At 43.5% G+C, this 19,249-nt stretch overlaps 1 protein-coding gene and 1 long non-coding RNA gene across 5 annotated transcripts in view; one reads left to right on the top strand and one right to left on the bottom strand.

Annotated features, from left to right (window-relative positions):
* Positions 1-12,839, top strand: part of GALNTL6 (polypeptide N-acetylgalactosaminyltransferase like 6) — a 1,158,938-nt gene extending 1,146,099 nt beyond the window's left edge. For all 3 annotated transcript variants that reach the window (XM_082468905.1, XM_082468902.1, XM_082468903.1), the window contains one exon: positions 9,390-12,839. In XM_082468905.1, coding sequence (XP_082325031.1) covers positions 9,390-9,557 — 168 coding nt within the window. In that variant the 3' untranslated portion in view covers positions 9,558-12,839. The remainder of the gene's footprint in view (positions 1-9,389) is intronic.
* Positions 1-19,249, bottom strand: part of LOC309664098 — a 101,045-nt gene that overhangs the window by 1,702 nt on the left and 80,094 nt on the right. Inside the window, exons 5-6 of one of the 2 annotated variants that reach the window (XR_014265600.1) lie at positions 9,095-9,553; positions 2,458-7,452 (exon numbers count right to left, since the gene is read on the bottom strand). This is a non-coding gene — a long non-coding RNA (uncharacterized lncRNA). Of the gene's footprint in view, positions 1-2,436; positions 7,453-9,094; positions 9,554-19,249 lie in introns of those variants that run through there. The other variant, XR_014265601.1, reaches the window with a different exon arrangement.

Below are 19,249 nucleotides of genomic sequence, written 5' to 3'. Positions count from 1 at the left end.
TTAACACACTCCAGATGGTCCTAGAGGGTGGCGTGATGCCCAAAAGGGAACACAGCATTCTAGGTGTGTTTGACCAAAGAATAGAATGAGTTTCTAGCACCCCTTTGTTATGAGCAGTATATGCCTGTTGAACTAGCTTGAGTTGATTGACTTTCTGCCTTAACTTCACATACTTGGCCTCTTAATGAGCTTTCAGTATTAAAAAAACCACTCTTGCTTTGCTACACAGACACGTCTCTGTAGTCTTCTACCTGTACAGTTCACCTTTTATACTTGGGTAGCCATCCATTGGTTTCTATTAAATTCTCCCTCACGAGATTTACCCCAGCCTGGATTTTGACTCTTTGATTCAGCTTATTACCAGGTGAACTAGTTTTACTCCAGCCATGAGTTAGGGCAAAGTAGCGTGCACTCAGGCCCTCATCTAAGCTGTTGATCCCAATGAACAAGGCCCAGAACCGAGCTCTCCATCCTATGATGGAGGAGACATTGGTCCATCGGGTGCAGTTACTCAACCAGATACAAATTCACCTAATGGTGAATTATCTTCTAGCCCACATTTCTCCAGCTTACCCATAGGAAAACAAAGGGGGATTTTCAAACATCTTGCTGAAAAGCAGATGCACAATGTCTACATCATACCCTATACTCTGAAAATAATAAGAGACACAATAGGAGACATGAGCATTGTACCCTGAGAAGTTGTGATCTTCAGTGCAACTTGACAATTCAAAGATGAGGGAGGTTAACTCCTGGGAGGGGAGTACATACACCCCTGCAAAGAAGTTACATTTTCAGCAGTGTTGCCTTCCCATTCTGTTTCTGTGTGTCTAATCCAGCTGAAGTCACTTTGTCGTCACGTCCTTTTAACTTTTGCCATATCTGGGTACCTTAGCCATATCCCTGCTGGTTACCATTTTACCTAACAGGCTGCACTGCCACCCTCTGGTCACTAGTAAAAAGATTTCATCACAATCTATCTCAGGCTCTGACATATGGACAAAGACTTCCTGAACTGAATGCCTGTCAAGATCAAGATTGTCAAACTTTAAAGGATCTTGGTAATCGGAACTATACAAATTTGAAATTAGTATTTGCTAAGGAGGACAGTTCTTCCCTACTGAGCATGTGTGGGTCTGGAGCAGGACCGCCAGTTGGCTCGGCTAAGAAGGGGGTGAGGGCCTTCCCTGGCGGTCCAGTGGTTAAGACTCCACGCTTCCAATGCAAGGGGTGAGGGTTCGATCCCTGGTCAGGGAACTGAGATCTCACATGTTGTGCAGCATGGCCCAAAAATTAAAAAAAAAAAAAAAGAAGAAGAAGAAGAAGAAGAAGACGGGGGTGAGACAGGCTGAGGCCAAGAACACAGGGGCTGGACCCTGAGGAACCTGGGATTCGAGTTCTGGCTCCGCGGTGGTCCTAGCTCTGGGATCCTGGGAAACTTCCTTACTCTCCTTACTCTGTGCTTCTGTTTCCTCGTTTATCAAATGGTGATAATAACAGTATCTACCTTAGAAGATTATTGTGATGATGAAATAAAAGCTAAATGCACCTAGGACACGGCACTTAATAAGAGTTCAATGAGTGTCAGCTATTACTCTCTCAGGTGCCCGAAAAACTTCTCCTGATTTGACTTTAGCTCTCCTAGTAAGTTTACATAGAGGCAATGATAGGCTGTCTAGTCGTCTTCCTAAACTATTTTAGCTATTTAACTGTCGCTAAATATTAGAATGTAAATTCCACAAGTGCAGGGATTTTTCTCTGCTTTCTCTCATGCAGTATCCTCAGTACCTAAAACACTGCTTGGCACGTAGTAGGTGCTGAATTAACATTTGTTAAATAAACAGACGAACCTGGCTTCCTGTTTGTCCACATTCACTCTCTCTTCAGGTTGCTTATGTGGATGAAGTAGATAAAATGAGAAAATCTGGGTAGAACATTTAACACTACGAGGCACATAAATACATATTCGATAAATAGCAGCTATTATTATGTTGATGTGACTGCTGGCAGGTTTACTGAGGGGAGATGAACAGCTATGGACAGATGGAAACAAGATATGGAACAGATGGGTTTTCTCTGCTCTTGGAGTTTTCAGTCTAGTGGGGAAGCAGACAGATTTTTAAATTGAATACATTAAGTGTACAGGATAATATGGGAACGGGACACTGGGCTCTACCCAGGTCAGAGAGGTACGCAAGGCTGCTCTGACACAGTAGCTTTTAAATGGAGACCTAAAAGATGAGTAGGATTTAGGCAAGTGAAGAAAAGAATCTGAACAAGAATGGATATATATATTGGGTTGGCCAAAAAGTTCATTCAGTTTTAAGTAAAAATAAAAGACACATTTTTCATTTTCCTCAAGAACTTTATTGAACGACGTATTCATTAACTAAATGAACTTTCTTTTATGTAATGTTGGCAGGAGTTTGGTTTATTTTTATTTATTTGTTTACTTACTTATTTATTTTGGCTGCACCGGGTCTTCATTGCAGCATGTGGGATCTTTTGTTGCGGCATGTGGACTCCTTAGTTGTGGCATGCAGGATCTAGTTCCCCAACCAGGGATCGAACCTGGGCCCCCTGCATTGGGAGCTCGAGGTCTTACCCACGGGACCACCAGGGAAGTCCCCCAAATGAACTTTTTGGCCAAACCAATATACGTATAACTGAATCACTTTGCTGTACACCTGAAACCAACACAACATTGTAAATCAACTATACCCCAATATAAAATAAAAATTAAGTTTAAAAAAAATCCCAGATACAGGGATCGGCTTATGCAAATGCCCTCGGGTAGGGAAGAGCTTGGTTTCCTTGGAAGAACGGAGAAGCCAGTTGAAGCGTCTGAGTGTGAGGGGAAATGATGAATTCTAAGGCCAGGGGCAGGCCTGCCTATACAAGACCTCGGAACCATGCTAAGAATTTAGCGAAGAGGCTGGGAAGTCTTTGAATGGTGTGAAGAGCAGAGATTTAACAAATCACAACCGATTCTGTAATGATCCTGGCTGCTCTGAGAATTGAGGGTGTACTCATGCCCATCACTTGCCTGTAGCCCAGAAACCCAGTGATGCAGCAGGAGGCAGGGGCTGCCAGCACTGTCTCAGCGCACACACCGAGGGCTCTGTCGGTCGGGGCATCAGAGGCATTATTTCTGATTGGCCAAATTATCCACTGATGCAGGAAGACCAATTTTCTCCCCCTGTGAGGAACTGTACCTGTCCAAAGAAAAAATGGAAAAGGATAGGCAATCAGACTGCTTTGTCCCTTTTATGCCTGTCAAGGTGTTATTCGCATTCTCCCAGATGCCAACAGCAAAAATAGGCAGGAAAAAAACCATCTGATGTGTCTTTCTCCCAGAACTCAGAGGCCACTCATAATATCCACCTGGTTCTTCTCCACGACCCTAGGAGGTGGGAAAGCGGATATTTTTGTCCCTTATCTCATCCCTCCCTCCTCCTCCCACTCCATTCGTCTTGCAGATGGAAAACCGAAATCACTAGCAAACGAAGGGGCCATCAGAGATTCTTGTCAGAGATAAAACTAGGATTAAAAACTAGCCTCATAATTCCGAGCCTTCCTTCTCTCAAATCCATACTAGAAACAAAAGGACATGAAGGCGATGTCTCTCACAAATGCATTTGCTGTCAACGTGAGTTACACAGAAATGAACAGTCAGCAGGAGGGAGTAACTCGACTCTCCCCACTTTACAGAGAAGCTATCTTGAGGTCCAGCCTACACCCAACTGCTTTCCGGGCATCTAAACCTGGATGTCCCATAAACACCTACGACTCGTTATACCTGAAACAGAGATCATCATCCCCACCCCCAATCCTGCTCCTCTTTCTGCAATTCTCACCTCAACACTGCTTTTCCTCTAGTCATCCCCTCCCTCCACCTTAATCCCCACGTCCCATCAATCAGAACGCCCTGTGCATTCACCTCCTGAAAAAGCTTTCCAACCATGTCTCAGGTCACCCCCAACTCCTCCCCATTGCTGTTGGTTTCACCTCAGCTCAAATCTGGACCACTGCAGTAGCCTCCAGCTGTGCCTCCGGCTGTATCCAGAGTCCCCCACTCCCACCCCATCCTCCTCTCTGCCACCAGCACGAGGCACCCAAGATGTGAATCCTTAACTCCACTGTTTTAAATCCTCCAACAACCATCCCGCACGCTTGTCTGAAAAGTCAAGCCTTAGCGTTCCACCCCAGTCTCTTCATGATGTGGAATTCATCTGTCACCCTCTGGAATCTTCCCCCTTGCTCCTTGTGCTTGGGCCACGCCAAGCGACCTGCTGGTCCCCAGCACATGATGGACGGAGCCCTCCATCACCTCTGACTCATCTCCGACCACTCTCCCTCACCCTGGCCTCCTCATGTTTCTCTAACCCACACACTGCATCTCTGCTTAGGGCCTCTGCACTGGCTGTTGCCCCATCTGGCACCTCTTCCTCCAGATACTTGCATGGCCAATTCCCTTACCTTCTTCAAACATCACCTACTCAAGTGTCACCTTCCCAGTGAGGTTTACCCTTGCCTCCCTATTTAAGTTTGCACACCAGCCCTTCCCTTGGCACTCCAGTTTCTCCGAACTGCTTTGATTTGTTCCATGTCACCTGTCACCTTTGAACAGGCCATGGAAACAATTACACTCATGGTTTATGGTCTGTGCCCTACTGCTCTACCCCCAACCCCACCTCTAGAATGTAAGCTCCAGAAGGGCAGGAATTTTTATATTATTAAGGTTATTGATACATTCCAAACACCTAAAACAGTGCCTGACAGATAGTAAGCACCCTGTAGACTCTTGTTGAATAAATTGAATGTATAAATATACCTGTTAGTTCACATGTCTCTGTTTACACATTCTTCTTTATTCATCCTATTCCCCTGCAGCTACAATCTCATTGACACTTTCTGCTTCAAACATGTCTTGTTTACCTATTGGTCTCCCCCACTTCTTGGGCCAGGGGAGGCATCTTAGATTATCTTTCTATGCCTACTTCCTAACACACACCGGAAAATAAAAGGCGCCTTAATAAATATTTGTTGAACTCAGATGCCCTGGATCATGTTGTATTTCAGGCAACATGTACAAACCCGGACCATAACTAAACAGAAGAGCTCATTCCTGAACTAATTACTTTGGTCCATAAATCTTTTGCTTAAACCAGGAGGTACTGATGTATCCATTCGGATAACGGGTCGAGGCAGGTGCCAATTTTTGCAAATTCTATTTCGCCAGGATTTCAGAAAATGCAATTTGGTCTTGAATAGCTGGTCTCAGACCAGATGGTTAGTGCGTTCTGATTTTTAGAATTGGGGACGCTCCCTGACTGAAAACAAATTAAGAGGAGAGCAGGCGTGGAATAACCATTACTTCGTTAGTTACTGCATGTAGGACATTGTGCCCGCGATTTTACATATATTAACTCATTTTATCCACAGCAAACTCGTGAAGCAGATATTATTATCTATATTTCACAAGTGAGGAAGCTGAGGTTCAGAGAATTAAGCAACTAACCAGGGTCATGTAACAGATGAGCGGTGTGACAGGAATATGACCAAATTTCCTGTGGAATAAAGCCCTGGCCCCCTGCACCCTGCCGCCGTGTAGGTGTTTATTCTCAGGGTCATCTTCTTGTACGTTATGAACTCACCCACCTATTTTACTGCCTCTGCATCTTTGACGTTTGATTCTTTTACTACCCTGAACACAGCGGGTAATGTTTTCTACAACATACCTGTTCTTTTAAAATTTGGACCCTACAGAGGTACAGAATCTAATAAAATTTAGTGCTGGCCTCTGAATACCCTGGAGGGTCACACCAGCTTGCTTTGAAGAGGTGCCCCTCTCCAGGACCTACTTGAAAAGTCCCACCCAGCCTTCACCCTGGGGACCGATTGGAATTTAGCCTGACCTGATTTGGTTATGAAGGGCAGTGCCATAATGCTGAATCTGAACTTTTTCATTTCCTGCTCGAGGATTTCTAACTTTCTTAGGCAAAAACAAAACAGAATAAAACAAGGGAGGAAGCGGTCAGGGAAGGCGGGAGGATGCAGGAGATACAGTTTGCGGCGTTACTTTTTGAACACCCGGGGCACAGGCTCTGCCCTCCCTCCGGACTGAACAGAGAAGAGTCCAGGTAAAAGTGCCCTTTCAGGAGGGTTGTCAGGGAACACCAGACTTGCCAGAGGGCTCAGAACTCTATCCCAGAGGAGAAAACTCTATTTGGTTCTGTGCCAGCATATCTTGTCATGACGGAGGAGACTAAAGGAGAAAAGGGCTGTCGTAGTGTGTAGATGTCCATCCCAGTCTCCCAATTCATCCCTCCCCTCCCTCACCCCTGGGTAACCATAAGTTTGTTTTCTACATCTGTAACTCTATTTCTGTTTTGTAAATAAGTTTATTTGTACCCATTTTTTAGATTCCACATATAAGTGATATCATGTGATATCTTTCTCTGTCTGACTTACTTAGTATGATCATCTCTAGGTCCATCCATGTTGCTGCAAATGGCATTATTTTGTCCTTTTCAGGGCTGAGTAATATTCCACTGTATGCACACTACTATATATAAAATCGATAACTAATAAGAACCTACTTGTATTGCACAGGGAACTCTACTCAACACTCTGTAATGGCCCATATGGGAAAAGAATCTAAAAAAGAGTGGGTAGATGTACATGTACAACTGAATCACTTTGCTGTACACCTGAAACTAACACAACATTGTAAATCAACTAGACTCCCAGAAAAATTTTTTTAAAAGGGCTGGTGTCGGACAAGAGGCCACATTCACCAGCGACGACGCGCTAGCCAGGAGAAGCATCGGTAACGACGTTTCGCGATCCAGAAGCTGAGCTGAGGAGAAATATAATGATGGCAATGTATGTAGCTCCCAAGGTCAAAGTGGAAAACGCATGTTTTGGGGACACTAAAGGTGCTTCCAGAAGGTTCCCCTTTAGGACCTGCTGGACACGCCAAAGACACGGAAGCCCAGTCTACAACCAGAGAGCAATCATCTATTAGTCCCCAGAATATGGTGGATAGTGTCTATTTGATGGCCGGTCATTCGTCACCAGTGAACTTTGGAAAAAAATGTTCATTCAATTTTATGGCTGGGAGAGGCTTCAGAGATGGATGTTATCTACCCCCTCGTTTTACTGATGAAGCGTCTCAGACACAGATAGATGTGGGGAATTCTACTTTTCAACGTTTATGAGAACATGAAGTATAGTTACAGAAACATACTCTGGATGGTTCAGGGTCGTGCTGAATCTGTTCATCCCACCCGACTATCCCCACGAGCATACCTGGATCTGCCGGAGCGTGTATTCCAGCTGGAGATTTGGAAAAGTATGATCACCTTATGGCTTGGAAAATAACATTCGGAAAAATAACATGTTCAGAAAATCTGGTTTGGCTTTTGCATCCGCACTGAGGCGCACACACTGAGAAGGGAAGAGAATTAAAACATGTTCTACTCCTTCTTTTCCTCATTTTTTAGTTTTTACGGAAATATGTGTTTGGGGAGAGAAACTGCGAGTCTATGGGGGGGTCCCCACTTGAGCTACTGACAAAAGTGACAATAGGAAGAAATCTAGATAGTTTAGAAGGAAAAGAAGTACCTGGATGTGGAAGAGAGTGAATTTTAGAATTTAGCAGGTCACATAGAATTTTCACGAATGTAGCAGCTTAAGGATGCTCTTTGAAAAGCTGATGGGAATATATTAGGCCTGTGTAGCTAAATTGGTAGAAAGTGGGGCAGGAGTCAGAGTGGGAGGGGTGCTGGGGAGGAGGAGGGTGGGAGGGCCAAGGAGCTGCTGCCTAGGGAGGCGCGGGGGCGGCTGTGGGATGGGATCTGTGACCTCAGCATCAACATCAGCCCCAGGAGGGAAGAGGCAGGTGAGCTCAGGGCACAGCCTCCTCCTCCAGAATCTGCGACCTCGCCCGTGAAAGGAGAGCTCTTGCCGGCTGCCCTGGGGTCAAAGGGCAGCCAGTGAAGCAGGGGATGAGGAAAATGGGCAGGAGAAATCAGCAGCCCTCTCGTGTGTAAGGAAAATGAAATCCACAATAAACCTGGGAGACTTGAAAGAGGGCAGAGGAGAGAAGGGAGCCTATGTACTAGATGTAGCTCTGTGTTTACACTGAAAGTGGAAACATGCAAACGAGGCTTGGGGCCACCTTCCTCCTTCCTTATTCTTCCTTCCTTCACGGGCACCCAACTATGCAAACATCCGGGTCCGAAAGGACGTTAAATATTAGTTGACAACCAGTGTAACCCAGAAATGCTAACATGGGATGCCTAAAAGCTGAGTCTAATGTCCCTCAGTTAAAGAAAATAAGCAGACCCTCTAAATGTTTCCTAAGCTAAATAATAAAACATAACTTGTTCCCAAAATTTCAGCAGCGATCTGGGGATGTTTTTACATGTTATTGGCCCTTTTTTTTTAATGCATAGACACGATAAGAGACAAAAGCATTTATTGCTAGTTAAGGAAAGATCCCTCTCTCGTAGCACTGGTTTCCTTCTCCCTGATTGCACAATAAAAAGCAGTGTGTACTAATAGAGGCTATTCACATAATGGGCTTGCTCACCACTTAAGCTCTGTGCCCTGCTAGCACCTTCATTCACAGAGCCGTTCTCTTTATCACATACTGAGCTAACACCGCCTCCCTCCACTTTACAAAAGGCGGGGAGAATTGCATCCCAGGAAGAGCAGCGATGCCGATAAAGGGGTCAGGAAGAGGCAGTAGCTCAAGAGTCAACAAATTTGAGCCTGTGCTTGGAGATTCTGCCTGTGCACTGTGTACCCCCAGCACCGAGTTCATCCTGGGACCTGGGCAGCCCAGCACCCAGCTCACTTGGTCCCTGGTCCTCTGGTATTTCCCTTTCCCAGTACAAGGCTAGGGAACATGATGACTCTTCTGGTCCTCTGGGTGTGTGTGCGTGGCTGCGGTGGTGTCTGCTGCGGACTAAATGACCATTTCTGTACGCATTCCTCTCCCCAAACAGCTAGATTAGCAGCTACTTGACAAGCAACCTCATGCACTTTTCATCTTCCAAACCCGAGCGTGTAACAAAATGCTTACCACAGAGCAGGAAATGAATGGATTATAGTTTTTAAAGATCCATGAATGAATGAATTCTTTGTTTCTGGCTGAATCTGCTTGGAGGGCCCACATTGCACCAACGGTTCCTAGGAAACCACATTCCGTGTGGCAACTCCGCCTCCTGTTGTTTGAGTTGGGAGGTGGTCTATTTTTTTCACACTCTGGGTATACACTGAAGTATCAGCAGGGTTATTTTACTTCCTCTTTATATTTTGGGTTCCAAGCGTTCACCTTGTATGATATCAGTCTCCTCTTTTCTTCCCGATCCCTGCAGGACAGAACATTATTCCATCCTGTGAGTAACAGCTGCATGGATTGCAGCCCTGCAGAGAAGAAGATTTTCATGGCCAGATGTGACCCTCTCTCCGAGACTCAGCAGTGGATTTTTGAACATATTAATATGACTGTTTTAGAAAAATTTAACTACCATGCCAGCTCCTAGAAAGAAAAAAGGAAGGAAGAAACAGTGATTACCTACAGGTTATAAAAACTAAATTTTAGCCAGTCTCTGGGTCAAAGGAGTCAGGAATAACATTTCCTAGATCCAGGAAGTCTGGTTTAAAGATATGTAAATGCCACGTCAAAGTAGGTTGTCCCGAAGAACTTCCTGCACCTGAAGAACTTGGCTAAGAAACTCACCAGCTGCTTCTGAGAACTTGAGCAGTCCCCTTGCTGGCCAAGGGCAAAGATGATTTAGGGACTTTTGCAAACAACTGCTGAGTTAATAAATCCTAGCATTTCTCAGGTCAAATCCTGCAGTAGTGAGTAGCTATGAATGGATCCTCTTAAGTGGGTGGGTGGGGTGGAGGTGAAGGGCATGACCGCTCTGACAACCTGTCGCAGGTTTAGAACGGGCCATTCTCCGACTAGAATGGTTAAAAGTGCTGCAGATGATTCTAGAGTGCTCATACCATTCTGTGTTCTTGTTTTATTTTGCAATGAGGGTGTGCTATCTAAGACTTAAATTACATCATGAAATGGACTTGGAGTGTCTCCATGCCTTCATTGACGTCTGCCATTTTCCTTTTACAGCAGAGGTAACTTACTGGTCATAAAAATTCATGCTCCGCAAATTAACTGAAGTTCTAATTCAGTGCCCTTGTATGAATCCAGCTGAAAAACAAACACGAAAAACTATGCTACCAAGTTACTCCAAAGAGAAAGATTTCACAGAAGCAGCAAGACCATGTAAGGTTTAAGGAGAGGAATTTCCCTAGGAAATCTATTTTTACTTTTCTATTATTCTTAGAATTTTAAAAGTCTGATGTTTGTCCAGTCATAGTTTTATTAAGGAAGGACATGGAGTGAGGTTGATGTAATTTGTTCAGGAGATTCTTAAATCCAAATAAATCTACACTCCAAGTGATGTGAAAATGGCTTAGTACACTTCAGTTATGCTTGATCAGTGCTGGGGACGTAGAACTGGTTGGGTTTTGCTCTCGGCTGGGGTTTTTTGTTTATTTGCTTTATATCGTAGGTATTAAGGATGGTTTAGTTTTCCTTGGAAGCACATTGAAGGAATTTCCATTAATAAAGTGCTTCTGACCCCATATTCTATTAATGGGACAAGATTTCAGGGATGATTAAAAAACTAAATGGAACATTTAATCCTTAAAAGAAGTTTTTTTTTACTTTTCAATAACAATGGGGGTGGGGGAGGAATATACAGGGATGAATATATAGAGGAAAGGATGATGTTTGTTTTATATATATATTTCTCAAGTTTTTTTCAGGTAGAAAAAAAGTTTTTATTTTGCTTTTGTTGTTTTCTTTCAACTCGCTTTTCATATGAATAAAAAATATATATATTGTCTTGGATATAAAAGCATTGAATTTTAGAACTGGGAAGACACTTAGAATCCAATCCCTTTGTTTTTACAGATGAATAGCGAAAGCCCAGAGGAGAGTGGTCCTAATTCCTGGCAGGGCGGATGGGTCTTCCAATGCCTGGTGTCCAGTGCTTTTCGTCCTGTGTTGCCTCTTCCGTTATCCAAGAAGGTTCTGGTTTCTACTCTGATTTAACTAGAAATGTTCAGTCCCTAGATGAGAATAATATGCCTGCCTGGGGATGCCCACAAGAGTAGCATTCACGTTCAGAAGCTTTAACATATGAAACCTCTTCGCGTAAATGTTCATGATTTTGTTCTCTCCTTGAAATCTAATCAAAATGTCCAGTGAAACTGCCCTGCTAATACGTGGGGAAGAGTTATTTCGTTATCTTTACTGATTTTTCAAGCATACTTTTGAAGAGCTACTCTATTTAAACTGACAGTCACAGAGATTTTTGTGTGTGTGTAGGTCAAGCGGTCTTGAAGCTTTCAAGATGCATAGTGGAGAAAATCAATAGTGAGAAATTAACCTGTGTGCTGAACAATTCCAGAGAGTGAGTGAAGATTGATCTCAAATGTTCAGAGAGCAATCTGGTTGTAGAATGAGATGAGCCTATAAAAATCCACATTATGTCACTAAACAGTTGACTGCTGTTTTCAGTTCCACCGAAGAGCCAGCCCCAGGTTCTGCACCCTGGGAAGCCCAGATTTGCAATATGCAAGGGTGTTCTCATCCTGGGAATACCGCATCCTTTTGTTGTGACAACCAGGATCAACATAGATTGGTTTCCTGATCTCAGAGGGTCTTGTCTCTTACTTTGACGAGAAGGACGTAATATAAAAAGTTAAAATTAAAAAATTTTCAAGAGAAGCCTGAGACACGAAAGCCAAAATTAAAACCTCAAACTGCCAAGTAATTGTTAGATGTGTGCAAAGGGGGAACATCCAAACAGATTCAAACGAAGCCTCAGAATCTACTCCCAGGCAGGAGGGCCTGGCACTGCAATAAACACGTCCAAGGAGGTTTCCCAGTACCACCAAAGGGCAGGACCCTGCTTACTTGAAATACCGCTGTGGCCATTCTGAGAAACAGAAGATTGCATATGTTTTTGCATTTATTCGGCAAAAGGACTGAACAGTCATCAGAGAGATTCTCTTTCCTGGAAAGAACACGATTTAGAAACGGAGCATCAGAGTTCGGACCCGCCCTTGTATCAGAATGAGAAGAAAAATAGCAGGAAGTTCCTCTGGCCTTGGAAATTGCTGCTTCTCCAGAATAAGAAATGGTTTTGCCAGAAGTTAGAAAATAGTTAATTTTTCAAATCCTTTTTATGCATGTACTGAGAAAAGGTTGTGCTGGAAAACAGTTGTGAACTAATTGTGGGATTTATATGTGCTCCAAGGTTGGCTTAATACCATGGCAATAACAATGACTGGCTTCTAGGTCTACTGCTGTTTAGTTTAAAATATTAACATGATCACATGACTGTTTTGAAATGTATTCGTTATAACAGAGGCCCCTGTGTATAATGCAAGTTCCAGGATTATTTTGTGAATTGGTGACATAGAGCGTTATACAACAGATGTGTAACACGTAACGAAAATGGATTTCCAGTCAATGAAAGAGAGCGTTAGGCCCATTCTGTTCACATTCTAGCAAAACACTTGACACGGTGTCCTTTAGGGGCAATTATATGTTTTCTAAAAAAGCAGCCAGGAGACTTCCCTGGTGGCACAGTGATTAAGACTCTGTGCTCCCAATGCAAGGGGCCCGGGTTCAATCCCTGGTCAGGGAACTAGATCCCACATGCATGCCGCAACTAAGAGTTTGCATGTCACAGCTAAGGAACCCATGAGCTGCAACTAAGACCCGGCACAACCAAATAAATAAATTTTTTTTTTTTAAAAAAAAGCAGCCAGAAAATAAAGGGCATATAAATATCTCTTTTGTGCTTCTTGCCCTCACATGAAAAACTTCGATTTCAATTCCTTCATAACTCCAATAACTTCATTATCTCCACAATGAAGGAGCAAAAAGGAATCTTTTATTGGAAAGACTGGCATATAAACTTTATGTCAGACATATCAAAAGAGACAAGGACACTCGGATGACAAAGCCAACTGTCCAGTGAGAAAAGGCCATGCCCACCTCTGGGTGACATCACATATCTGAGGACCGGAACAGCATTGATGGCAAGGCTGGGACGCTCCTTCTGCTTTTGACTTCCCATCTGAAGTGTTACAGACTTTTTCCCAGGAGTGGACAGTGCCCCAGCCTCCAAATGCTGCCAGGTCACCTTATGCAGAATTCACAGTCTTCCTAATAATATGAGGTTCTTGTGAACATTGATTTATCCCTGGGACCCCTTTAGGAATATCTCCTGAGGCCTCTTCCCCTGGCAGGGATATAAGGTGGAAATACACTTTCATAAGCAGCTGCTGGAGATAAAGAAAGAGGGCATTTTATATAAATCCTAGGAGACAACACCTCAAAGGGAAAATATTTCTCAGTGATCCCCTGAGATTCTGGGAGTAAATGCAAACGGCGAGAGGTAGTCTGTATCTCTAGACACAGGTGCCCATCACCCCCTGCGTTCACTCCATCACCAGGTCCTGACCTGGCCGTCCTAACTCTCACACGACACCACCAGCTGTAATTACTCTCCACGTGTGCCACCGTGGCGGGAACACTGAAGAGCGACAAGTGGCCAGTCCTCCCATGCCGCCGACGTTGGAAGATTGCTCTTTGATTTATGTCTGGAGCCTTTGTTGGAGGCCCGGGAGCTGTTTGCGACTCTATTTGGTAGACTTGACATTGGCTCGGAGCTTTTATCACAGTCACTCATCTCCGCACTTGACACGTCAGGCTGGTGTGTCTGGTACCGCGGCTTCTCAGCAGACGACAGCTCAGGCACGTGTGTGATGCTTCAGAGAAACCTGGGGACATTTCTTCTGTCCCTCCGGCCTGAAGTGGCCCCCTTCAGCTCACCACAAGACAGCCCCCAGGGTCCCTAGAGTCTGCCACACCCCACGTGTGCCCGGGTCAACCTCAGTACAGAAAGGCTGGACGTTGCAGAATCTTCTATCCTGACATCACGCACCTTGGGAAGGGTGAGCTTATTAGTTTGTAACTAAGTGACATAAGTCCTGGTTTACCAGGGACAGTCCTGGTTTCTGCCTGTGTAATTATCAACAGCACCCCCTTTCACTCTTAAAAGTGTCCTAGTTTGGATAGCAAATTTTATGTTCTCTCTATCTATAATCCACCTGCTTGTTTACTTCATAGTTGCCGTACTTACGAATGCCCAGAGTCTACAAGAAATCAGCTAGTCTCACCCCATCCCTTCACACAGGACCAGACGAAAACCAGTTCTATTTGATGATTGTCTAAAGCATTCACATGGTTCTTTATAAGTTGCTTCATGGAAGCTTTTTAATTAAGAGTTCTTACACCCACCTACATTGTTTCGTTGAATCAAGACGATTCTAGTTTAAATGTTTTTTTCATGATTTAAAAACTTGATTTGAAATTAACTAAGTCATTTTCTACTTTTCCAAGCTGAAAACAGTAGATACCCACCAGTAGCCATATTATTAATTCTCAATATTGTGGTATAAGATAGAGATCGATAGATGATCGGTAGATAGATAGACAGAGTCTATCTGCAATATTGCTTTTGTTTTTAAAGCGATTTTACATTTATCTCCTTCTGCCCTTGTAACCACCTCTGCGGTAGAGGATTATTACCATCCTTATGAAGAAAATGCAGGACTTGTGCCCAGGAGGTGTGCCCAGATCAAGGTCACACAACAAGTTCACAGCAGAGCTGGGATGAGAAGCCAGGCCTGGATGCTGAGGCCTCAGTTCCTTCCCGTCTCCGTGGTGCCCACACCTCACTGTAGGGTCGTTGGTTCATAGTCAAACCAAATACGAGAGGGCTTGAGCTACTTCACTGGTGGGAACAAACCTTCCTTGGGAGCCTCTGTTTTTAACCCTTAATTATATTTGCTCTTCTTCCCCCAAGCGTATTAAAGGGAGAACACCAAACTGCATTCAGGATTAGTCCCTCTTAATGAGATTTCCAGGGTACTTGCAAGAAGTGATCTATTAAAGCTATTTGCATAGCTCTGGGGGAGAAATCCTCAAGCAAATACTGTGCACTTTGGGAGTATTAATGGGTTCAGCCCTCAGTGGTGGTGGGGCAGCCAAAAAAATAAAATAAAATAAAAATAGATTGCTGGACCACCTTCCCACCCCCAACCCAAGATTCTGATTCATTCAATCCGGTGTAGAGCCCAGGAATTTACATTTCTAACAAGTTTCTAGGCAATGAGGATCCCGATGGTCTGGGATCCACCCTTTGGCTTAAATCAACAGTCTCACCATTTTGAAAATACCTTTTAAAGCTAGTTTTATTGATGTTGAATGTGTTTAGAAACCATGTATTACACTTAAAAGACCTCTCTTAGAAATGATAAAATCCCAACTCATTCAAAATCCAAACTGAGTGTAACTCACTTCAATAAATATTTATTGCCAGAGGAAAGTTCCTCTTTTAAATCTCTTCATTTTTAAAGTTCTTTTAAATTGATTGATAGTTGATTTACAATGTTTCAGGTCTACAGCAAAGTGATTCAATTATACATATGTATGTGTGTGTGTGTGCGTGTGTGTGTACACACACAGATTCTTTTCCATTGTAGGTTATTACAAGATATTGAATATAGTTCCCTGTGTTATACAGTAGGTCCTTGTTGTTTATCTATCTTATATATAGTAGAGTGTATCTGTTAATCCCAAACCCCTAATTTTAAAGCTCTTTAAGTCAAGATCACAGAGCTGAAAGACCAAGAATAGGCAGTATTATGGTATCAACTAGGTCAAGGCCCCTACCATTAAGTGCCTGGCATTAAGCACCACATTAATAATTCAATTATTATTGTTCCTTCCTCCGTTAATGAGCTTCATGCTACTGTAGAATAGTATTAAAAATAAAACGAAGGCATAGTATGGTTAAATAATTTACTTAACATTGCTTTTCAGTATATCAGCCCGTCTAACCTAGACCATGCTTCTTCTCCAGTTCTGTCTTGAGAAAAGAAACATTACTTTTTTGGTGGCAAATACCTGGCCAAGCTCTTTTCACAAACATTGTGCAGATGTGACTGAGCTACGGTTCCTCTCATCTTTGAAAAATGCTGCAAGTTTAATTAAAAGTCTTTTAAGTGTAACAGTATCTCACTATGTCCAACTCAGTTGAGTAACTTCCCTAGAAACAGCTGCAGAAAGTAAAGAAAAGCTTAGTATTTCTGCCATGTTGGAAGTGTGGTTGTCTTGGATTGTAACCTTCTTTTCATTGAAAATAAATACGAAGATCTTTTTTCAAGGTTTGTTTCTCCCTTGTCCTCTGTCTTCAAAAATAAAAGTTAACTGAGAATAGGTCTTTTTGTTTTCAGTGTATTTAAATTCTAGCCCCTAGTGGTACACAGAGTAAATCCTCCAAATTACATTTTTTTTCCAAGTATTTTTCTAGTTGTGTGTGTGTGTGTGTGTGTGTGTGTGTGTACCATGGATTCATGAAGGAGAACATATGATGGGGAAAAGGATTTTGCGTTACCGCTGCTTGCTATTCAGATTGTGTCACCCAGCAAATTGCTTGTTACATGATGTATAATGTGGCCAATCATCCCAGCCACATGTGTTCAGATCTTACAGGGAAAAAAAATGCAGCAGATGCAAAAGCGCCTTTTAGAGCCAAAACTAGACAGTGCATCTCATCTCAAAAAGATACACTTCTGTCACCAGGACTTTTGAATTCTTGGAAAGGAGTAAGAACCCGGGACCCAGGGGTCCCCAGCAAGGCTCCCGCACCCTGCAGAGAAGGGATTCGAGGAGGTGGGCTGTGGCACCGGTGAGGATGAGAGAGAAAGAGAGACAGCCATGTCTTGCTTTCCTCAAAATAATCTGTTTACTGTCCTGGAGGAAGCAGCGGGGAAGTGCTGAAGTGGCTGAGATGTCAAAGAGACGATCTCAGAAAAGAAATGCTGCACTTGAGCAAGCAGTCACCTTTCATCACTGTCTCCCTGACCCACACCTCCCACCCCCAGCAAGTGGCCAAGGGTCAGACCCACACAGACCTGCACCGCCCCCGAAAAGCGCCTTTGGCGGGAACACAAGGATTTCTAAAGAATGGGAGATCAAACAAGGATGAAATAACTATGCAGAGTCCCTGCGATGTTTAAAAGAAAACCATCTCGAGGCCAGTTCATCCGGATAATGAATGCCCTTGGACGTGGATGGGAGGCTCTTTGATTGGGAGAGACAGGAAAGCCTGAACCGGAGGAGAGCTAATGACCTTGTTCCGACATCCATCAGACATCAGTCGGCTGCCAGAAAACCGCCCGTGGGGTCGGGGCAGCGGCAGCGGGGTTTAAAATGGCCAGAGAGAAAGGCTGTGGGCAAACGGGCTGCACTCGGGCGCAGCTCCTAAGGAGGCTGACGGACGTCTCGACCGCGGAGCCGGCACATGCTCTGCAGAGCTGGCTGAGCCACCCGCCGGGGGCGCAGGGGACCCCAAGGCCCCCTGGGAAATTCCTCTCCTCTCCTGTCTCGTGAATTCTCCCCTATTTCTATCGATCCTGATAAACGTCCTCCAAAATGAAGTCAGAACATCAGATCCGTGTCATTCCTTTGCTGACTCGATGATCTAGAGCGTCTTTCTCACCGGGTTCAAGAGAAATGTGATAGCAGCCAAAGCCCCAGTCTCCCTGCAGGCCATTCCCTCCGAGGCTTTTCTCTCGGACTAGGGAAAACTGTTTCAGGCAATGTCAGCAGGCTGGTCTTTTTCTCTGAGGACCGGACACTCTAATTTAATTAGATAAATGTTTGTTGAGTCCCAACATGAGTGAGGCCTCACGTTGGAACCAAAGGTCCACATAGCTAGGAGAAAAATGTCTGGTTAACTCTCAGAAAATGATGTTCTTGCCCTGGCTGCAGCCCTGGTGTCCCATCTGAAACTGGGTGAATCTCTACCCTCCCTAAGTCTTCCCTGCAGGAGTGTGGTCGTGATGAAACACGGGAATGAACAGGACTGGCAAACAAAATGTAAATGAGACATGTTTACATTTAATGAAAGTCCGTCCTCTGGCAGCTTACAATTCAGCAACGTGATTCTTGGATAGGGTGACCAGGTAATTTGTCAGACAAACCAGAAAATTTTTGAGAATGAAATGAGGTATTATTAATAATGATGGAGGAGAAACAACCTAAATGTCCATCAACAGATGAATTGATAAAGGAGATGTGGTATATATATATATATATATATATATATATATATATATATATATATATATATACACACACACACACACACACACACACACATACAATGGAATACTTCTCAGCCATAAAAAAGAATGAAATAATGCCATTTGCAGCAACATGGATGCAACTAGAGATGATCATACTAAGTGAAGTAAGTCAGAAAGAGAAAGACAAATACCATACGATATCACTTATATGCAGAATCTAAAATATGACACAAATGAACTTATCTATGAAACACAAACAGACTCACAGACATAGAGAACAGACTTGTGGTTGCCAAGGGGGAGGTGGTTGGGGAAGGGATGGAGTGGGAGGTTGGGGTTAGTAGATGCAAACTAGTATATATAGGATGGACAAGGTCCTACTGTATAGCACAGGGAACTATATTCAATATACCATGATAAACCATAATGGAAAAGAATATTAGAAAAGAATGTATATATATGTATAACTGAATCACTTTGCTGTACAGAAGAAATTAACACAACATTGTATACCAACTATACTTCAGTAAAAAAAATTTTTTTAATAAAAAATAATGATGGAGGAAAAGCAGGTGGAAACCAGGCCTGGGGAAACCAAAACATATGGTCATCCTCTTCTTAAAGACACTAACAAAATAAGACGAAATATTAAGCCTGAACCCACATAGCCAAAAGTTAAGGGTTCTTGGATAGAAAAAAAACTTTTCCTCTACCCTCTTAGTTGAGTTTTAGGGGGCTATGAGTTAAACTGATGAAAGACAGATTAGCAAGGAAAAAAAAAAAAGATATAAACTTATGCACAGGAATTCACAAAGAAATGTAACTCAAAAAGGCAGTTAGAATTTGGGATGTATGTACCTTCTGACTAGGGCAGAGGTCCCCAACACCTGGGCCGTGGACCGGTACAGGTCCACAGCCTGTTAGGAACCTGTCCGTACAGCAGGAAGTGAGCGGCGGACGAGCGAGCGAAGCTTCATCTTCCGCTCCCCAA

The sequence above is a fragment of the Balaenoptera physalus genome, assembly GCF_965194825.1.
Source record: "Balaenoptera physalus genome assembly, chromosome: 7".
Taxonomy (NCBI): Eukaryota; Metazoa; Chordata; class Mammalia; order Artiodactyla; family Balaenopteridae; genus Balaenoptera; species Balaenoptera physalus.
The sequence above is the reverse complement of the archived record's forward strand: the minus strand, read 5'-3'. Positions and strand labels throughout refer to the sequence as shown.